Source organism: Oryx dammah, unplaced genomic scaffold (assembly GCF_014754425.2).
Source record: "Oryx dammah isolate SB20612 unplaced genomic scaffold, SCBI_Odam_1.1 HiC_scaffold_12, whole genome shotgun sequence".
In the NCBI taxonomy this organism is placed as follows: Eukaryota; Metazoa; Chordata; class Mammalia; order Artiodactyla; family Bovidae; genus Oryx; species Oryx dammah.
The window spans coordinates 70,479,802-70,498,651 of record NW_024070196.1 but is presented as its reverse complement, the minus strand read 5'-3'; the positions used below and the strand labels follow the sequence as shown (position 1 = coordinate 70,498,651).

The following is an 18,850-nucleotide window of genomic DNA, read 5'->3' as shown; positions in this document are numbered from 1 at the left end:
TAGAGTTTCTAGATTCTATTTCCTCCTCTTTGGCCATGCCATGCGGCTTGCAAGATCTTAGTTCCCTCACCAGGGATGGAACCCAGGCCCCGCACTGGACCTCCCGCGAATTCCCTCTGGCGGTCTGGATTTTGGAATCGCGCTCCTGTGATGCCCGAGGCCGTGTCCCTGTGTTATCTCTGCTCGTTGTCAGTGCCCCTGGTTTAGAGCCTTGATGGGCAGATTCAGGCTCCTCTGCTCCTCTCACCCGCTCCTTCGTACAGGACTGTCTGTCCATCTGCCCGTGGTGTGGCTGTCTCCCGCTGCCTGACGTTGGCAGCCTCTGATAGTCAGTGCCTAGATGCATTCATTTCAGTCCTGCCGCTCTTTCTTCCCTCATTAGCAGCAGTTTTTTTTTTTTTTAAGCTCTCATTCTGTAGTCCAGAGAGTAACGCTTTCATATCTTGCTTCTTACACTGAAAGAAAAAACTTGGAAACTTGCAGTAGTCTTAAGATACTGTGTTTGTAGTAAGTGTGTGAAAGCAGATCGACAGGAACCAGAGCAGGCCCCCTCCTGCTCCCGTCGTCCGGGCTCTCGTCCCCTCCTTGTGTACTGGACTTCCTCCTCGGCTGGGCGTGCCAGCTGCCCCCCCCGCCTTGACCCTGTGAGGCCTCTTCCTTTCACCCAGACCCCGGCCCACGCTGACTGCAGCGGCGCAGTCTCCAGGAGGGAACGTGGACAGCCTTGCTTGGCTCTACGGGTGTCAGTCCGTCTACACCTCAGCACAGCCCCGGAGGTCGAGGCCGTCCTCAGAGGTGTCATTTAGAGGCTCTCAGCTCAGCATCGTGAGAGCCCCGCGCAGGAAGCTGCAGTGCCCCGCCCAGGCCATGCACCCATTCACTCGGCGAATGCTTCCTGGGCGCCCATTCTGGGCCAAGCCTCAGAGCTGGTGATGGAGCACCATGGACCATAGGTCTCTACCCTGGGGCCCGGGTCAGCACCGCATTTTCTGCTCCGGCTTGTGTACCGAAGAGGAGGTCCGGTGCTCTGACCCCTCGTACCCCCTCCCTCGCTGGCCTTCAGAGTTTCCCTGTGTGCAGATGCACGCTTCCCTGCTGGCTCCTCCCGCCGTCGCGGGCTGCCTTCGGTGGTCACCTCCCCAGGCCCTTTGCCCCGTCTTTCCCCTCCCCAGCCTCTGTTTGCAGTCGCTCCTCTGCCTTTGAAGTCTAGCGCAGATGCGTTATCCCGTCTGTTCTTGCGGAGAGTGGGCTGTTCTCTGCGAGCGTGGCCTCCCTCCGCTCCGCTGCTCCGCCTGCCCACGGCTCTCGTGCTGCTCTTCCTCCTCCTGCTGCTTCACAAGGCACCCTCTGGCTTACTCTCCACCGCAGCGCTCGTCTGAGTTTCTTCCCTGCTCAGGAAGATCACTGAACATTGCTGCTGCGACTCCCTGGACTCTTGCTGGCGCTCAGGGCCTGTGGAAACCTTCCTCTCCTGCCCCACCTGCCACGTGGCCTCACTTTTCTTTCCTGCATGTGATGCCGCATCCACCACCTTCGTCCCCGTCTGCCGAGGCCACCAGCACCCTCTGCCTGCACTCCCCTGAGCCGCAGCAGAAGCAGGGGCTTCCCGCGGCGCCCCCCGTTGGGCAGAGCTTCCGCCCTCCACTCCCTGGGTAGCCTGGTGCTGACTTGTGAAGAACCAGTTGGCTCGTTAAGAATAGTTACTGGTCAGGTCTAGGACTTATTTTTCAAAGTAAAAAAGAGTCTCGTGGTTTTTTTAAGTATTTGTGGATGAACACGTTCTTTCTATGTTAATTAAATACACGGCCATGTCAGTTGTTTGCACAGGTTTAACTTTAGCAGTTGGCGACACTGTGGCTTGTTTGATGAAAGTGTCGCCAGGCCTTGGCGGCGATGCTGCGTTGTTTTCTAACCGATAAAGGCCGAGCGGGTCCTGGTAAGTCGCAGGTTCTGCCGCACGGCCTGCCTGCGTTTGAATCTTGGCTCATCCATGTATTACCTGTGGGACACTGGCAGATTATTTATCATCTCTTTTTGGGTTTCTTCATCTGTGAAACAGGATGATGGTAATGAAGCCTGTGTAAATCCCTGTGTATAAACTATTAACGCGTGTGTGTCGTAAGTGTGCGCTGCCTGTTTGAATAACTCTTGTTACTGGTGCTGTGTGTGTGACACGCCCCAAGTGGCTCAGTGGTAAAGAGTCTGTCTGCCAGTGCCCGAACCACAGCTTCCATCCCAGGGCTGGGAAGACCCCCCGGAAGAAGGGGAAATGGCCGCCCCCTCCAGTATTCTTGCCTGGAAAGTTCCGCGAGCAGGGGGGCCGGGTGGCAGGGTCGCCAAGGACCGGCCGGGACTGAGGGACCACGCACGCGGTGTTTAGTGATGTGAACACTTTTTGCCTTTTCTTTGATCATAGTTCTTGTGTTTGTTGTGGGCGGCTTCGGATTTTGTTTGTCCGGAGGCTGCCTCTCCCTTCTGGTCACCCGCTGTCTTCCTTCACCCCCTGCTTCTGCAGGCAGCTGGCTGTGTGACCGGCTGTCCCTCGAGGCAGCTTCCATAGCCTCCCCCGGACACTGGGCTCTGGCCACTTGTTGAAATCCATGGGTTAGGGTTCAGGCCCACGAGCATTGAGATTCGATCCACACTCCATGGAACTTGCCCCTTGACCGTATGCAGCTCAGTGTGTAACGTCTTTTTTCATTGATCAAGAAGCGGTGACTGACCTTCCTGTCTGGAGGGAGCTGAACTTGACAGTAACCAGACTCTCAGGCAGGGCCGCTGTGACCGTCCCTGTGCGGGTCCTGAGGTCACTCCTCGTCCCCTTGGGGCATAACTGTGTGCCTGTCTCTTGCTAATGTTCTGCCTTAAACTCTTTGTCTTAATCATGTAGGCACGAGTTCTTCAACCAAGCGGAGCACTTCCACAGGTAATAAAGAGTCCAGCTCTACTAGAGAAAGATTCCGTGAACGTACGCGACTAAACCAGAGCAAAAACCTACCTTCTGCAGGTCAGGGGGCTAATGACGTGGCGTCGGCCAGACGCCCACGCAGTCGCACGGCTGCGGAATGCGACGTCCGCATGAGCAAGTCCAAGTCGGACAATCAGATCAGTGACAAAGCTGCTCTGGAGGCCAGAGTGAAGGATCTTCTCACCTTGGCCAAAACCAAGGACGTGGAGATTTTACATCTGCGGAGCGAGCTCCGGGACATGCGTGCTCAGCTGGGCATCAGCGAGGATCCCCTCACCGAGGGCGCCGACAAGTCCGAGGAGAAGGAAGGCAGCCTGGCGCACCAGCCCACCGACGTGGAGTCCGCCTTGCTGCAGCTGCAGGAGCAGAACACGGCCATCCGTGAAGAGCTCGACCAGCTGAAGAGCGAGAACCGGATGCTGAAGGACCGGCTGAACGCGCTGGGCTTCTCCCTGGAGCAGAGGCTGGACCATTCCGAGAAGCTGTTTGGCTATCAGTCCCTGAGCCCAGAGATCACCCCTGGTAACCAGAGCGACGGCGGGGGCACGCTGACCTCCTCGGTGGAGGGCTCGGCCCCTGGCTCGGTGGAGGATCTGCTGAGCCAGGATGAAAACACACTCATGGACCATCAGCACAGCAACTCCCTGGACAACCTGGACAGTGAGTGCAGTGAGGTGTACCAGCCCCTCACGTCCAGCGACGACGCCCTGGACGCGCCCTCGTCCTCGGAGTCGGAAGGCCTTCCGAGCGTGGAGCGCTCTCGGAAGGGGAGCAGCGGGCACGCCAGCGAGGTGTCTGTCGCGTGCCTGACGGAGCGGATACACCAGATGGAGGAAAACCAGCACAGCACGAGCGAGGAGCTACAGGCCACGTTGCAGGAGCTGGCCGACCTGCAGCAGATCACCCAGGAGCTGAACAGCGAGAACGAGCGGCTCGGCGAGGAGAAGGCCATCCTCATGGAGTCCCTGTGCCAGCAGAGCGACAAGCTCGAGCACTTCAGCCGGCAGATCGAGTACTTCCGCGCCCTCCTGGACGAGCACCACGTGCCCTACGCCATCGACGAAGACGTGAAGAGCGGCCGCTACATGGAGCTGGAGCAGCGCTACGTGGACCTCGCTGAGAACAGCCGCTTCGAACGGGAGCAGCTCCTTGGCGTCCAGCAGCACCTCAGCAACACCCTGAAGATGGCCGAACACGACAACAAGGAGGCTCAGGAGCTGATCGGGGCGCTCCGGGAGCGCAGCCACCACATGGAGCGGGCCGTCGAGTCGGAGCAGAAGGGCAGGGCGGCCCTGGCCGCCTCGCTGGAGGAGCTCAGAGCCACCCTGGCCGCTGAGCAGATGGAGATGAGTCGCCTGAGGGCCCAGCTGGAGAACGAGAAGCAGAAAGTGGCGGAGCTGTACTCTATCCATAACTCTGGAGACAAGTCTGACATTCAGGACCTCCTGGAGAGCGTCAGGCTGGACAAGGAGAAAGCAGAGGCTCTGGCCAGGAGTCTGCAGGAAGACCTGGCCCGCAGCCGGAATGACGCCAGCCGGCTGCAGGACGCCATCGCAAAGGTACCGATCCAGTAGATAGAGGGCGCTGGCGCCGCGCGGAGCGGCCGGGGTGCGCGCACGCTGCCCGAGAGCCGGCAGCCCAGCTGGCGTGCCGCTGGCTCCTCCTGAGGGGATCTTCTTCTAAGCTGCTTGTCTGGGGAGGGGGTGAAAAGTGTTCTGTGACGATGTCACCTCCACTCTCACTCTTTGCCTGTGGTCCTGCCTGTGAAAGGCCGAGGCTAGAGTCACCTCTGACAGCAGTTGCCCCAGTTCCGGGAGTGCCCAGGGGAGCGCGTCAGGCGGTGCCACAGCGCCCTCGCGGCTGCAGGTGGACGCAAGAAAAGCGGAGAGCCCGCATGCCAGTCTGTGGGGCCCGCAGCGTCTGCCTCTTCTCCTTCTGTGGTGTGGTTTTTCAAGTAGAGGTCTCGGAGTTTGGGTTAAGCTGCTGTGCAATCTGTGAAAGAGTCTGTTCTTAATAATGTAAATCTTAATTTTTTAAGGATGACTTTCACAGATACAGTTGAGGAGATGTATTTGTTGGCGCGTACATGTTGGGGCCCCCATGAACCGACAGTTTGACAGTATTTGAGAACTTTGGTTTCTGTTTTTAATTTGATATGGAAACCGTCAGAAAGCAGACATCATTTTTGTGGGAAAGCATGTTAATCGTTGATGAGATGCATGCCTTCAGTCCAAACTTTGGAGAAGGGAGAACTTCGGAAACCTCTCCGTAAGTACTGTAGCGAGGTTCAGTGTGATGGCAGCGCGAGTTTAGTGGTGCGGCAGCGCGCCGTGCTGACGCGTGTTGTGTGACGTCCGAGTCACTGGACGCCCACAGCGGTCACACGGCCCTCCTCACTCTCGCAGAGCGGTGCCCACTCCGCTCCCAGCCCAGGCGGCCTGTGCCTCTGTCCTGGGACTTAGCTCAGAACAGCACTCACTTTCCTGATCGGCACCATCGGTTCCACACAGGTAGAAGACGAGTACCGAGCCTTCCAAGAGGGAGCCAAGAAGCAGATGGGAGACCTGAACATGACCTTAGAGAAACTGCGATCAGAGCTGGAAGAGAAAGAGACGGAGAGGAGCGACATGAAGGAGACCATCTTCGAACTGGAGGACGAAGTGGAGCAGCACCGGGCGGTGAAGCTTCACGACAACCTCATCATCTCCGACTTAGAGAGTAAGTGAGGCCCCGCCCGGGCGACCGTGCAGGCCCCTCTCCGAATTAAAGAGGGAGGCCCCCCACGCGAGGGACAGTGCAGGCCCGTCTCCAACTTAGAGAGTGAGGCCCCCACCCGGGGGACAGGGCGGGCCCCTCTCCGAATTAAAGAGGGAGGCCCCTCACCCGAGGGACTTAGAGAGTAAGTGAGGCCCCCATGCGAGGGACAGTGCAGGCCCATCTCCAACTTAGAGAGTGAGGCCCCCACCCGGGGGACGGGGCAGGCTCGTCCCTGACTTAGAGAGTAAGTGAGGCCCCCCCACCTGTGGGGACTGCATGCTCAGGACGGACAGGTGGGGGGCCTCTGCCTGGGCAGGGTTCTGGGGCAGCAGTGCTGTGGCTGGGCAGACACGTGTGGGCTGGAGCCTCATGGCACCACCCGTCTCCCGGCTGCTGTTTTGCTCCTGAAGAACTGTTAAACAGAAGCATCTCTTTAAAACTGCTTAACAATGAAAAGTCATTTCAGTGAGATATTAATGAGGCTATTAACTTTCTAGATCTTAGGAAAAGCCATTTATCATCAACGTCTAGTGGTTGCAAGTGTAATGAGACCAAAAACTTGATCTTTAGGCCTACAGCACAGGTTTTCGTTTATCTGCTTAATTTTCCTCCTTTCCATGAAGATATTGTCAGGTAGATTTGGAATTCGGATTTTGAGTTGCTCTGCTTGCTTTTTTAAAAGATTTTTTAAAACTATTTTGTAATTATTTTAGACTTATAAAAAAATTTGCAAAAACAGAGCAAGCATTTCTGTGTGGAAAATGTGGTGAAGAATGGAAATTTGTGTGGTCTCCAGCACACTGTGTTCTGCTGTGAGTGAGGAAACAGATGCCGTGGAGCAGTTGGGCAACACTGACGGGCACGCGGATGTGGCCAGGCCACGTGCTGGCTGAGACGCGGCTTCGTCTAGTCACAAAGAGACGCTGAAGACAAAGATGAGGAATGTTGTAGCGGAAGGCCTGAGTGGTGGTGTGTTCCCAAAGATGCCGGTGCATGAAGGACCGAGGCCGAGGGGGAGTCCCAGGCTGCAGGAGTTGGGACGGGCCAGCCCCTGCTCCCTTGCCTGCTGGGCCCCGGGCTGCCCTCAGGCTGGGGGGACAGACGTCGGCATAAACGCATGAGGTGGACAGCCCACAGGGTCTGAGTGCTGGTAGGCACCACACACTGTGTTATGCCGGGGTGAGGGGCGTGGCGTGTGTCCTTAAGACGGAAAGATAAACACAGGCAGACGGGCAGGGAGCGGAGACGGCAGAAGATGGAACACCGTTAGGTAGGCAAGGCTGAGCAACAGGGACATGGGTGCTCGGGTCCTGGGCCTTGTGTTACTTCTCGTATCTTTTTGTAACTTTCAAGTTATTTCCAAATGATAAGGTTTTAAAAGTTCTGGATTCTTTGAACATCAACAAATTTTAAGTTGTAATGCCTGCTAAGGATGGCCTGGTGGGGATGGGGAGGATGGAGGTGCCCTTTCTGGATGCCTTGGAGGTTTTTCAGTCGCCCGTTCGTGTCTGACTCTTTGTGACCCCATGGACTGCAGCACGCCAGGCTGCCTTGTCCTTCACCATCTCCCAGAGTTTGCCAAAACTCATTTCCATTGAGTCAGTGATGCCGTCCAACCATCTCATCCTCTGTCGCTCCCTTCTCCTCCTGCCCTCAAACTTTCCCAACATCAGGGTCTTTTCCAATAAGTTGGCTCTTCGCATCAGGTGGCCAAAATATTGGAGCTTCAGCTTCAGTCCTTCCAGTGACTATTTAGGGTTGATTTCCTTTAGAATTCACTGGTTTGATCTCCTTGCTGTCCAAGGAACTCTCAAGAGTCTTCTCCAGCACCACAGTTCAAAGCATTAATTCTTCTGCGTTCAGCCTTCTTTATGGTCCAACTCTCACATCCATACATGACTACTGGAAAAACCATAGCTTTGACTAGATGGACGTTTGTGGGCAAAGTGACATCTCTGGTTTTTAATACGCTATCTAGCTTTTCATCCAAGGGGCAAGCATCTTTCAGTTTCATGGCTGCAGTCACCGTCCACAGCAGTCTTGGAGCCCAAGAAGATAAAGCCTGTCATACGTCTGCCATGGTTTCACTTTTTTCTCCATCTATTAGCCGTGAAGTGATGGGACCGGATGCCATGATCTTAGTTTTTTTGAATGTTGAGTTCTAAGTCAGCTTGTTTGCTCTCTTTCACCTTCATCAAAAGGCTCTTTATCTTTAGTTCTTCTTCGCTTTCTGCCATAAGGGTGGTGTCATCTGCACGTCTGAGTTTATTGAAATTTCTCCCAGCAGTCTTGATTCCAGCTTGTGCCTCATCCAGCCCGGCATTTCACATGATGTATTCTGCGTAGAACTTAAATAAGCAGGGTGACGCATACACAGTCTTGACGACATAGTCCTTTCCCAATTTTGAACCAGTCTGTTTGTTGTTGCATGTCTGGTTCTAACTGTTGCTTCTAGACCTGTATACAGGTTTCTCAGGAGGCAGGTAAGGTGGTCTGGAATTCCTGTCTCTTTAAGAATTTTCCACAGTTTGTTGTGATCCACAGTCAAAGGCTTTAGTGTAGGCAGTGAAGGAGAAGTAGATGTTTGTCTGTGTGTGATCCACCCGATGTTGGCAGTTAGATCTCCGGTTCCTCTTGTATGTCTATACATCTTGTAAATCCAGCTTGTACATCTGACAGTTCTCGGTTCAAGTACTAATGAAGACTAACTTGAAGGATTTTGAGCATTACCTTGCTAGCATGTGAAATGACCGCAACTGTGTGCAGTTTGAACGTTCTTTGGCCTTTCTTTGGGATTGGAATGAAAACGGACCTTTTCCAGCCTTGGCTAGAGCTGTTGAGATTTCGGGTCATGCTTCTTTGTGGACCGACAGGCCGATGCAGCATGGAGCTGGAGCACCTGTGCCCTGGGTGCAGGGGTTGACCTACTCCCAGGAGACGGGGGTTGTTTGCGTCAGCCCTCAAGGTGTCTGGTGGCGATTCTGAACTCTGGCTGGTTGACCTGGCCTTTGTAGGATGACCTCAGGGCTGTTTATTCCAAAGTGTGAGGATACTGAAGTGGCTTGTGGGAATGTATTCCTGAGAGACATACTGATGCACTTTTTCATCTAAAGTTTTAGAAACCTTTTAGTTTACCGTTTGTGTCCAGTTTGTATTTCATTGCCTGAACTGAGAGAGTTACTGCATTTTACTTCCTAAATACAGACGGTTCCAAAGTTTGAGATCAACTTGGGAGCTCAGTGTCTTCTTTTAGTACAGATAATAGCCTTTACCCCTTGCAAACCTTTTGCTTTGAATGTGGAAAGAGTGACACCTTGTGGTAATTGGGGTGATAGCTAGAAAAATGTTAGAGGTTTCCAGGGACAAAATTTTCCATATCAATGCCAAAATAAAAATTACATAAACAGGGTACAGATTTTAATTATAAAATGGCTGAAAATCCTTAATAAAATCTTTTTAGCCATGTAGTTTCTCTCCCCAATTTTTAAAAAATGTTTTATTTTGTATTTGGGTATTGCCAATTATGGAAACATTAACAGGCTTTATTTTCTTGGGCTCCAAAATCACTGCAGATGGTGACTGCAGCCATGAAATTAAAAGACCCTTGCTCCTTGGGAGGAAAGGTATGACCAACCTAGACAGCATATTAAAAAGCAGAGACATTACTTTGCCAACAAAGGTCCATCTAGTCAAGGCTATGGTTTTTCCAGTAGTCATGTATGAATGTGAGAGTTGGACCATAAAGAAAACTAAGTGCTGAAGAATTGATGCTTTTGAACTGTGGTGTTGGAGAAGACTCTTGAGAGTCCCTTGGACTGCAAGGAGGTCCAACCAGTGAATCCTAACGGAGATCAGCCCAGTAGTCACTGGAAGGACTGATGCTGAAACTAGAGCTCCAATACTTTGGCCACCTGATTCGAAGAACTGACTCATTGGAAAACCCCCTGATGCTGGGAAGGATTGAAGGCAGAAGGAGAAGGGGACAACAGAGGATGAGATGGTTGGATGGCATCACTACTCAATGGACATGAGTTTGAGCAAGCTCCGGGAGTTGGTGATGGACAGGAAGCCTGGCGTGCTGCAGTCCGTGGGGTTGCAAAGAGTGGGACACGACTGAGCGACTGAACTGAACTGATAGCTGATTAATGGGCTTCCCTGATGGCACAGCGGGTGAAGAATCCGCCTTCAATGCGGGAGATGCAGGTTCGATCCTGGCTCAGGAAGATCCAGCGGAATAGGGAATGACAGCCTAGCTCGGTATTCTCGCCTGGGAAATCCCACGGGTGAAGAGCCTGGCGGGCTGCAGTCCGTGGCGTCGCGGGGAGGTGGACGCAGCTGAGCTCGAGCACAGAGACGACGGCTGATCAACAGCGTTGTGAGGGTCCCAGGCGGACAGCCGGGGCTCAGCCGCCGCGCGCATGCTCCTGTCCCAGCCGTGCGGACCCCCGCGCAGCACTGCGCAGAGCTCCCTGCCCCGCACAGGAGGCCCTTGTTGGTTATCCATTGTAAATATAGCAGTGTGTACATGTCCAGTTTTTTGGAACAAAAAGCTGGAATGTGCAGAAGTGCCTGGGGAGTTGTGTGGCAGTTAGCACCTCCTGCCTGGATGCGGCAGTCGGTAGCGTTGTGTAGTTTGCCTTCTGAGTGTGTGTTTAGCTGAAGCAGTTGGCAGTAAGCTGTGGACACTGACCTCTGGAGTACTTCGGCGCGTTCTCCTTGTAACCACAGTGCACTATCACAGTTAGTGAAGCTAGGCACAAGTTCTTAGCATCGCCAAATACCCCGTGTGCAGAGTTTAGCTGACCCTGGAGTGCCCTTTATAATTGTTTGATAGGATCCAGGATCCAGACACATTTCATGTAATTTATTGTTATAGCTACATAATCTGATAGGAGTTAGTTTTTTCCTCAAGAATTCTAGCATTTGGGATGTGTGCTAAGTCAGCACTTGATTTAGGGGAGTCCATGAAAGGGAATACTGCTAATTGGGAAATGAGGGGTTTTCTGTGGGATGAAAGCGTCCCCATAGTCACTTTTAGAACCTTTTTAATCACCCCCCCCCAAAGCAATCCGGCACCCATTAGTAGTCACCGATCATTTACCCCAGCGTAGTTCTGACTTTGGTGTTAATAGACAGGATTTCAAGACAGCTTTTGTGAATGTACTCAGGACCTGGAGGAAAGCGTACTCATCATGATGAAGAACAAACAGCAAATCTCCAGAGAAGTAAAAACTGCTAAAAAGGAAGCTAGCAGGTGTTCTGGAAATGAAACGTTAGACAGCAAATACAGAAAGTTACTGAGTCATTTAAACTGCAAATCAGAGACGTGGAAGAGCCACTGACCTTGAACGTCAATCCGTAGACATTACCCAGGGAGAAAGAAGGCTGGAAACAATGAGCAGGGCATCCTTGGTGTCTGTGGGACACCGCGGTGTGTGTGTGGTCAGGGGTCCATACAGCCCCCCGGAGAGCTCAGCGCCGTGTAGACCTGGAGGGCGTGCCAGGCTGGCCTGGCCTGCGGTTTCCTCGCCGCATTGGGACGCCACATCTGAGCCAGGAAGGTCTGAGCAGCAGCTCTCCCAGTAAATACTCTTTGAGACTTGCAGCTCAGGACGATGGCCTGAGGCCACATGTACCTCCTTTCCCTCCCACAGTCCTAGGGACACAGCAGGAGAGACATTATAAAAATACTGTGAAGAGCAGAGCAAAAAGAAAATGGGAAGGATCCTGTCCATAGGCCAAGAGTTCTGAGCAGTCTCTGGAAGACTTTCTACAAAGCTGATGGACTTGGCCGTGGGCATCAGCGGGAATGGAGAGGCCTGCGGCCTAGAGAACTTTGCACCTCTCAGTAGTGATGTCCCCACCGTGCCCTGGGACTGAGGGCAGCGGTCCTCCCTGTGGGCTCTGAGGCCGAGGCATAAGGCACTGGGGGTCCTTACACCCCCTCCTTTGTTGGGCGCCGGCTCTGCTGTTGGCCTGACGCTGCTCCTGGGCTCGTCTCTGTCTAAGGAAGGTGGGAATATGGGCCCAGGGGCCCCAAGCACCACGCCCTTCGTACTGTGCCTGGGTAACTGCAGGCTGCCGTGTTGTCTTGAAAAGGAGACCACACAGGGCAAGGCAGCTGGGCCCCGCAGTGAAAAGGGCGCGCGCACCCCTGCCGCCTCCACAGAAACCGCCTTTTCTCTCTTGCTCGTCCAGAGTGTGTCCCCCACCCCCACCAGCGCCTCCTGTCATCAGCAGAGCCTGCCTTTAGCCGGTGTTCCGTCCAGAAGCGTGCAGGAGTCTCTGATGTGAATCATTCTTTGTGAGTAAGAAAGACCAGCCAGGACTTACTAGACACTTTAATACCTTCTTATTTAGTCAACTCCGACTCTCTGCGACCCCATAGACTGTAGTCCACCAGGCTCCTCTGTCCATGGGATTTCCCAGGCAAGAATACTAGAGCAGGTTGCCATTTTCTTCTCCAGGGGATCTTCCTGATCGAGGGATCAAACCTCTGTTTCCTGCATTGGCAGGCAGATTCTTTACCGCTGAGCCACCAGGAAAACACCTTTTAACATCTTAGAAGAGCTTAGAGGAGAATAGCAGAAAGAAACAGGTCAACAGAGCCTCCAAAATAAAGCTGCTAATGTGCCGAGCAAAACAGCTGACTGGTATCAAGACCAGTGGCACCAGCAAGACCTCAGGCCCAGCTTAGCCATGACCTCCCCTCCCGCTTGCTGTCTGCGTCGCCCTGTTCTGTGCACACTTGGAGCTGCGTTCTGCCCTCTGCAGTTCCTGAGGTTCAGGCCAGCTAGGGCCTGGCATCCTGATACATGGAAGTCGATGACCGTGGTGAGCATGGGTGGCTCGAGACGAGAGAACGGGCAGGAGCAAGAGGAGGAAAGCTGTGTCCTGCTGTGATGAGACGGCCTGGAAGGCGCGGTACTGGGGAGCCTTCGTGGAGGAGAGTCGTGTTGACTGTGTATCATTAAAACTTTCAGTTCAGTGAAGTACCAGGATTATTAATAAACGGCATTGGGAGAGTATTTGAAATATATATCAAATATGTAGAGAGGTTCCGTAACACTAGAATAACCCGTTAGCCAAATGACGTGTGTGAATAAGTAAGTCAGAAAACGATAACAGGAAGATGCTTGACTTCTAAAAAAAGCAATGAAACTCAAGATGGGGGTGAGAAAATTTTAAGAGAGCTAACATGTAAGAGAGGAGAAGAGGGTCCTTTCTGGAATTTTGATCAGAATTTTTACAAGTGTAACAGCGCCATAGCAACCTGCTTGCAGAAATCTGCTCTTCAGAGACATCTTTAAGAGTTTGCAGCTATCCACACAGATGTGGATGCTCCCCAGCTGCAGGTTACTAGAGACCAGGCACGACTGAGCGACTACACCTTCACGCGTTGGAGAAGGAAATGGCAGCCCACTCCAGTGTTCTTGCCTGGAGAATCCCAGGGACCAGGGAGCCTGGTGGGCTGCCGTCTACGGGGTCGCACAGAGGCGGACACGACTGGAGCGACTTAGCAGCAGCAGCAGCAGCAGAGACCAGGAAACGACCTACATGTTCAACAGTTGAGTCCAGTTAGAAGCCCGTGGGCTTGGTGCGTCCCTGCCACGGCCGTCCTTTCACCAGCCGGGTGGACACGCCCAGTCGGCGTGCGCAGGCCAGAGAAGCGTGCGTGCGAGAGAAAGCACGCGCCGGGGGTGAGCCGGGGGTGTTGCCTCTGTGGTGCAGACTGTGGCAGGTTCCTAGAGTATCACACTCGGGCTGTAGCGAGCTGTAGTAGTGTTCCTGAAGAAACACTGATCTCAGTGTGTTCCGTCCCGTAAAGTCTCTAACTTGGTGACTTCTCAGAAAGAAGTCTGTATTCTGGAGCACGTGGGTTGCTCTGCAGGTGTGTCCCCAAGTAGCACCTGAAAAGCTGGAGGCACTCACAGTGTTTACGAGAAATGCTGGAGCCGTTCTGACCGGCTGCTAATAGGGGGTTGCTGAGACAAACCATGATATTTCCAGTTGATGGAGTGTGGGTGTGGCCATCAGGGTGGGGCTGCGGGTCCATATTTATTGATAAAAGTGTCCAGTATCTACTGACTAGTGGGAGAGCTTGTAAAGCGGTAGAAATAGTATAATTTTTTTTTCCCTGTAAACGTGTTTTAGAATCGGGGATAAAAGTTAGCCACGTTTTGGGGGCAGGGATAAAAACGAGTAATATAAAAAGCAATAGGGACTTCCCTGGCAGTCTATTGGGGTTAACCCTGCACACTTCCGAGGCAGGGGACATAGGCCCGCCCCTGGGTGGGGGGCTAAGACCCTGCATGCTGTGCGGCAGGGCCAAAAGACAAGGAAAAGTGGTGGATGGCTTACTTCAAACTCACGCGCAGCCTCTTGCATCAGGGGCTCTGTTTTGGGGGCACAGCTGTGGCCTGGTGGCTGTCTGCCCGCTGCCCCGCCCCTGGTCCTGAGGGGTGCAGCTTTAGCTGACAGGTTCCCAGGTCCTTCCTGCCTCTGAAAACGGCGCCTGACAGCCAAGTGCAAAGCCGGCTGAGCACTGGGCATCTTCTGGCATCGGAGGGCAGGGGAGCTTGTGGGGACTTTGCTCCCTTCCCACCACAGGGGTCGTGGGGGGTCCCGTGGCGAGGTCGCTGCCCACAGCGCCCACAGGGGGGCAGGCCCGCGGCTGGAAGTGGCGCGGAGGCCCAGCTGACGGTTCATCATCGATGTTGGGTCTTGCCGGTGGGAAAATCGTGAACCCCACTGTTAGATGGGCAGGCCGGTGCCCCGAGTTGTTCAGAGCAAGGTTGGTCTGGTGACAGTCAGAACAGAGACGCGCCGATCTCTAGAGTAAAAGCGGTGCTGGAGAGCTAACCCTTAGGGAGGGAGGGAGGTGCAGCTCTGTTCTTTGATAGACAGTGATGTCGCGCGTGAGGGGGAGGCAGCAGGTGGCGGCGTCTCTCCCACTCAGGGCTCTGAGGCAGGAGCTGTGTGTAGGGGCCGTGGGCTGGCCGAGCCCCACGCTGCCCTGTGTGATGGGCACTGCCCAGCCTCCTCACAGCGAGGACTGGACCGCCGACGCCCATGTTTCCAGGGAGGAAAAGCCTGTTGTCACTTTCCATGCTTCTGTAGAGTATAAATAATAGAATTCCCTGGAGACTGTTGAAGTGCTTTATCCAGCCTGAAGGTGTCCACTGGCCGTCAGCGCCCTTCTGTTTACGTGGAGGCGCAGCAGCAGTGGGCACGCGGCGCTGAGAGTAAGGGTGTCCCCTGAGAGCCGCGGCCCCGTGAGCCCTCGGCCGTGAACGCCGAGGCTGCTGCGGGAAGAGGGTGGGAGCCAAAGGAGGGAGCCTGAGACGGCCGTGCGGCTCACGTGCCGCCGGAGGGTCAGGGCGCTGAGACCTGCAGTTGCGTGCCCCACGTGAGTCCCCTACACGATAGGCTGTCTGCCACCAGAAGGACAGAAAGCAGTTTGCAGCAGAGGAGAGATACACGGTTTTTTGTTTTGCTTGTTTTACCTGTAAAATATTTTTTGCACGTAAGGGAAGCATGAAGGAAAGGCGTGTGACCCTGAGTGTTTTCCACACTAGAAATGTTACAGCTTCTGTCCTTGTTCCTTGACCGCGTCTGCTCATATCACCAAGACCCCGATTTCATCCACATGTAGGTCAGACAGAGCCCAGTTCCCTCTGGTTCCAGAGTCATCCTCGCCTAGGGGTACTGGACTTGCCTGCTCACCTGTGTTCCCACTTTGCCCTGAGCCAAACGGGATGGCCCGTTTGACCCCGAGGTTTCCAGGTGAAGTGAGGTCTGAAGCAGCTGTGTGGAGACAGACTGTTAAAATTTAATCCTTTGCAATGAAAGCATCCTCTTTTCTGTCTCTGAAAGGGTAGGAACCGCACCTTTTTTTCCCTTTCCTTATATCTCAGGCACCTTGTGCAAAAGTTTAACACAAAAGAAGGTACTTATGAGCAGTTTCTTGAATTACTGAGTGAAAGTAATTAACTTTTTATTTCGTAAAAAGCTGACTTTTTGGAATCGTGGAAAGTGATTTCCCTGTGCCTGCCCGGGTCCTGGGATGTGGCCTTGTCTGCACGCTTATCTTCGCAGCCCTGGTCTGTCTAGAGCGGCCTTTGCACATTACCAGTGCTCATCAGATGTTCACATTGCCTGACGTGGTTTGGAGGAAATTCACATTATGGAAGAAATAACTTGAGTATTGATTTACTTAATCCTTTGTGAAAAGACTTTTCTATAAAATTAAATAGCAGCTCCCCAAGTTATTAAATAATTAAGTTTGTAAAAAGTTTAGTAAAGTCATGACCTTTCTGGAATTTATTCCAGTGTGCAAAGTTAAGTTATGCTTGTAAAAATAGGTTAATAACCCTTTTGATTAAAAGCTCCCATTTTAATTGCAGTCAATGTTGTTTTGATTGGTTATGAGCCAACAGTGTGTGTGTTTGTCTAACAATTGATTTAACTTAGCTTTTTGTTTCAGAATTAGGACGCTGCGGAAGGAAGTCATCCAGAGGTCGCAATTTAAATTTGATATTTTCCTTACAGAGTCATGCTGGCTTATACTTAGATTGGAGTTCCTTTTCAAGTTTTGTGTTAAAAATAGAATATCTTTGGCCAGGATGACTTCTTGAATATCATATTTAAGTACCCCCTCCCTTTCTATTTTTCCTTTTAAACGTGGTTTAAGAGTAAATAGTTAAACTTTTGTGGTCTTTTCAGATACGGTTAAAAAACTCCAGGACCAAAAACATGACATGGAAAGAGAAATCAAGACTCTGCACAGGCGACTGCGGGTAGGAACACGCGCGGCTCCCCGGAAGCTGTGCCCGCCACCTGCGCCCCGAGCTGCAGATGCGGCCGTGACCCAGAGCCACCAGGCTGCGGGCGGGGCGGGGCCGTCCCCTCAGAGAGGGGCTGGCACCGTGCTTGACGAGCGGCACTTAGGGAGCAGGGGTTATATCCTGGGAAGAAACGTCATGAGCCCTAGACGATGGAAGGTCCCAAGCTAAGCTGGCTTCTGTGGGCTTTCTGCCTTCTGTGGATCTGATCGGTCTGCCACGGCAGTGACGCTCTGACGCAGAGGGCGGCGGAAGCTGGTCTCGAGGTTTGGGTTGACCCTGCAGCGCGGGAGACTTGGGTTCAGTTCCTGGGTCGGGAAGTTCCCCTGGAGAAGGGAATGGCAACCCACTCCAGTGCTCCTGTCTGGAGAATCCCACGGACAGAGGAGGCTGGCAGGCTATGGTCCACGGGGTCACACGAGTCGGACATGACTTAGCGCCGTCTTCCTTCCTTCCTTTCTTTCTCTCCGTTGCCCAGGCTGTGAGGGGTGCTGGGCGCTGCCCCTGGGGTTGGCGGCCATGACTCCAGGCGCCTGCGTCCTCCATGGCCGTGGGAGGCCACACAGCGGACAGTCCTGGGCTCCTCCTCCTGTGTGTTTTGTCTGCTGAGATTAAATTTAGTGTTTTCCTTCTGGCTTCCTCTTCCTTTCTGATTTTTTTTTCCAGTTCGTTTTTGATATCAGGATATTTATAGTTTTTCACTGCAAAATCTTCCAGGGTAGCTCACACACCATGTATCTACCTGCTTGAGCTCTTCACAGGCATATTTTGGATGATATGTTTATTTTCACAAGACTAACTTTGAAGCTTGCCACAGGGAAGGGAGGCCTGACCTGACCATCCTTACTGAGCAGTCCAAGTGCTTGCTGCCTCAGCAAGCAGGTCAGCTGGCAGCTTTTCCTCACCAGGAACACCGTTCACTAAAAGTAATTACGTAGTCTGTTAGAAATAGGTAAAGCAGTTCTCTGGGACTTAAAAATAATCAGTCATCACTTGAGACAGTGCATTACAGCAGTCTAATCATACGCACATTTTGTTTTAAAATACATCTTCATTGCTCTTTTGGAAATCAAAACGTAGTGTTTTAATGCAGGAGGAATCAGCGGAATGGCGGCAGTTCCAGGCCGATCTGCAGACTGCGGTGGTCATCGCAAATGACATTAAGTCTGAAGCCCAAGAGGAGATTGGTGACCTGAAGCGCCGCTTACATGAAGCTCAAGAGAAAAATGAGAAGCTTACGAAAGAATTGGAGGAAATAAAGTCACGCAAGTAAGTTTCGGGAAGCCAGCTGTGCCCTTCAGTCTCCATAGGGAGCTCTGAGTCCTGGTTCTGTGGCGCAGCTTCACCGGGAAACTGTGCGTCCTGACGCTGCTGTCACTGAGCTTGGGTCCAGCGGAAGTGGCCCGAGTCCGGGCTTGCTCCACGGGCTCCCCAGAGCCTGCCGGTCCTCGAGTAGCCCTGTACAGGAGCACGGGCTCCGTGGCCTTTGCGAGCTGCCGTCAGCGTCCACAGTCCCCGCCTCTGGAGGGGCTGGAGCGGCCACCGCACGTGGCCCATTGCGGTTCCCGCCTGTCCTCTGGCCCCGTCCCAGCCCCTTGCTCTTCCCGGGCTGTCGTCGTCGGGGAGGGTGCCGAGCCTGGAGACAGACTCGGCCCCGTGCAGCTCTGCTGCTCTGGTCTTGGGGGCCGCGGTCAGACCTCAGTTTGCTCATCTCTGCGGTGGACACGGAGCTGCTTCCGTCACAGAGTTGGGGGGCTGAGGTGAGACGCCTGGGTGCTGCTCGCGGCCGCGGCCGGTGCCCGTCGGCAGGTGGCTCAGAGGCTCGAGTGGAGAGTGCAGGCCGACTTCTCTCTGCTGCTCGCTTGAAGAGCATCTTGTGCTCGTAACCTGTGGGGCTTCTCCCGTTTAACACAGACGTCTTTGGAATCCTATGAGGAGCCTTTGATGATGTGCCCCTAGCTTCTAGGGAGACTGTCTGTGAGGGGAGAGACTGGTTTTTGAGGTTTTTTTCCTTTTATTAAGTATAAGTGAAGTGAAAGTTGCTGAGTCGTGTCCGACTCTTTGCGACCCCATAAACTATACAGTCCTTGGAATTCTCCAAGCCAGAATGTTGGAGTGGGTAGCCTTTCCCTTTTCCAGGGGGTCTTCCCAACCCAGGAACCCAAGCCAGGTCTCCCGCATTGCAGGTGGATTCTTGATCACCTGAGCCACCAGGGAAGCCCCAAGTATCTCTAAGTATCAGAGTTGGAGGTTATTATTAAGAATTTGATTGTTCATTATG

General features: G+C 53.3%; 1 protein-coding gene across 2 annotated transcripts in view; it reads left to right on the top strand.

Moving 5' to 3' along the window:
- The window catches only part of SPECC1L (sperm antigen with calponin homology and coiled-coil domains 1 like), an 84,796-nt gene that overhangs the window by 29,376 nt on the left and 36,570 nt on the right, over nucleotides 1–18,850 (top strand). Inside the window, exons 4-8 of one of the 2 annotated variants that reach the window (XM_040251200.1) lie at nucleotides 2,891–2,926; nucleotides 3,008–4,527; nucleotides 5,479–5,686; nucleotides 16,451–16,524; nucleotides 17,663–17,838. In XM_040251200.1, coding sequence (XP_040107134.1) covers nucleotides 2,891–2,926; nucleotides 3,008–4,527; nucleotides 5,479–5,686; nucleotides 16,451–16,524; nucleotides 17,663–17,838 — 2,014 coding nt within the window. Of the gene's footprint in view, nucleotides 1–2,890; nucleotides 4,528–5,478; nucleotides 5,687–16,450; nucleotides 16,525–17,662; nucleotides 17,839–18,850 lie in introns of both variants that reach the window. The other variant, XM_040251199.1, reaches the window with a different exon arrangement.